This window comes from Chlorella variabilis (assembly GCF_000147415.1).
Source record: "Chlorella variabilis unplaced genomic scaffold CHLNCscaffold_1, whole genome shotgun sequence".
Lineage (NCBI taxonomy): Eukaryota > Viridiplantae > Chlorophyta > Trebouxiophyceae > Chlorellales > Chlorellaceae > Chlorella > Chlorella variabilis.
In genome coordinates, this window is record NW_005435087.1 from 2,538,819 (window position 1) to 2,539,673 (window position 855).

Below are 855 nucleotides of genomic sequence, written 5' to 3' on the forward strand. Positions count from 1 at the left end.
GCCACATGGGTAAGCCTGTGCCGCCCGCCCTGCTGCCGCTGCGCTGCGGCAGCCGATGCCGTTGGCGCTGCCGCACCTGCCCTGTGAGCAACTCTTCCCTTCTTTGAACCTTGCATGCAGGCCGCCACCCTGTACTATGAGGGCCACAACGGCTACCCGGCGTGGAAGGACAGGGAGGAAGAGCAGGAGCAGGCCAGCCAGCGCGGCGAGCTGGGCCCGCAACAGTCATGGCGGTCAGGCCGACGCAGGACCTGGCACCAGTTTGTGAGGGCGATGCAGCTGGTGGAGGAGGTGGCGAAGAGGGAGCAGTGCACCCCCATCCAGGCGGCCAAGCTGGTGGACCAGTGCCTGGAGGCACGGCAGGTGCGGGGTTGCATGCGCGGCGCGGTTGGCTGGGGGGATTGGTAGGGCCGCAAGGGTTGGTTGCCAAGCCTCTCAGTGCTGTGTTGCCGATGCTGCCCTGCTGTTGCAGGTGGGCAAGGCAAGGAAGAAGAGCTTTGCTTGCCTGGGCCGCTCAGACAAGGCAGAATCGGTGCGTCAAATGCTTGGCCTGCCGGCCAAGCCGGAGAGCAGCTGACGGTGAGCCTGGTTGGCCTTGCCGCCGACAACTTGTACGCGGGGCGAGGGAATCCATTAGGCTGGCTGACTGGCCGCTACCTTCACCAGCCCGGCCCACCCACCCGTGGATCTCTGGGCCAGGTGGCTGCTATGTGCCGCACGGCAGCGCCGCCCACTGCCTGGCCGCCAGAGTGCAGTTTATGGTTGCATTGCGCTGGCAGAGTGTAATATCAATGAATCCATCGCAACAAGAAGACCGCCAGCTCGCCCCCGTCGCACTCAGCAGGCCCAGAAAAT

At 65.1% G+C, this 855-nt stretch overlaps 1 protein-coding gene across 1 annotated transcript in view; it reads left to right on the plus strand.

Annotated features, from left to right (window-relative positions):
• CHLNCDRAFT_133572 (expressed protein) overlaps positions 1–577 on the plus strand; it is a gene marked incomplete at both ends in the record, with an annotated part of 5,794 nt that extends 5,217 nt beyond the window's left edge. The window contains 2 exons of the mRNA XM_005851865.1: positions 121–363; positions 473–577. Of these exons, the coding sequence (XP_005851927.1) occupies positions 121–363; positions 473–577 (348 nt within the window). The remainder of the gene's footprint in view (positions 1–120; positions 364–472) is intronic.
• Between the last annotated feature and the right edge of the window lie 278 nt (positions 578–855).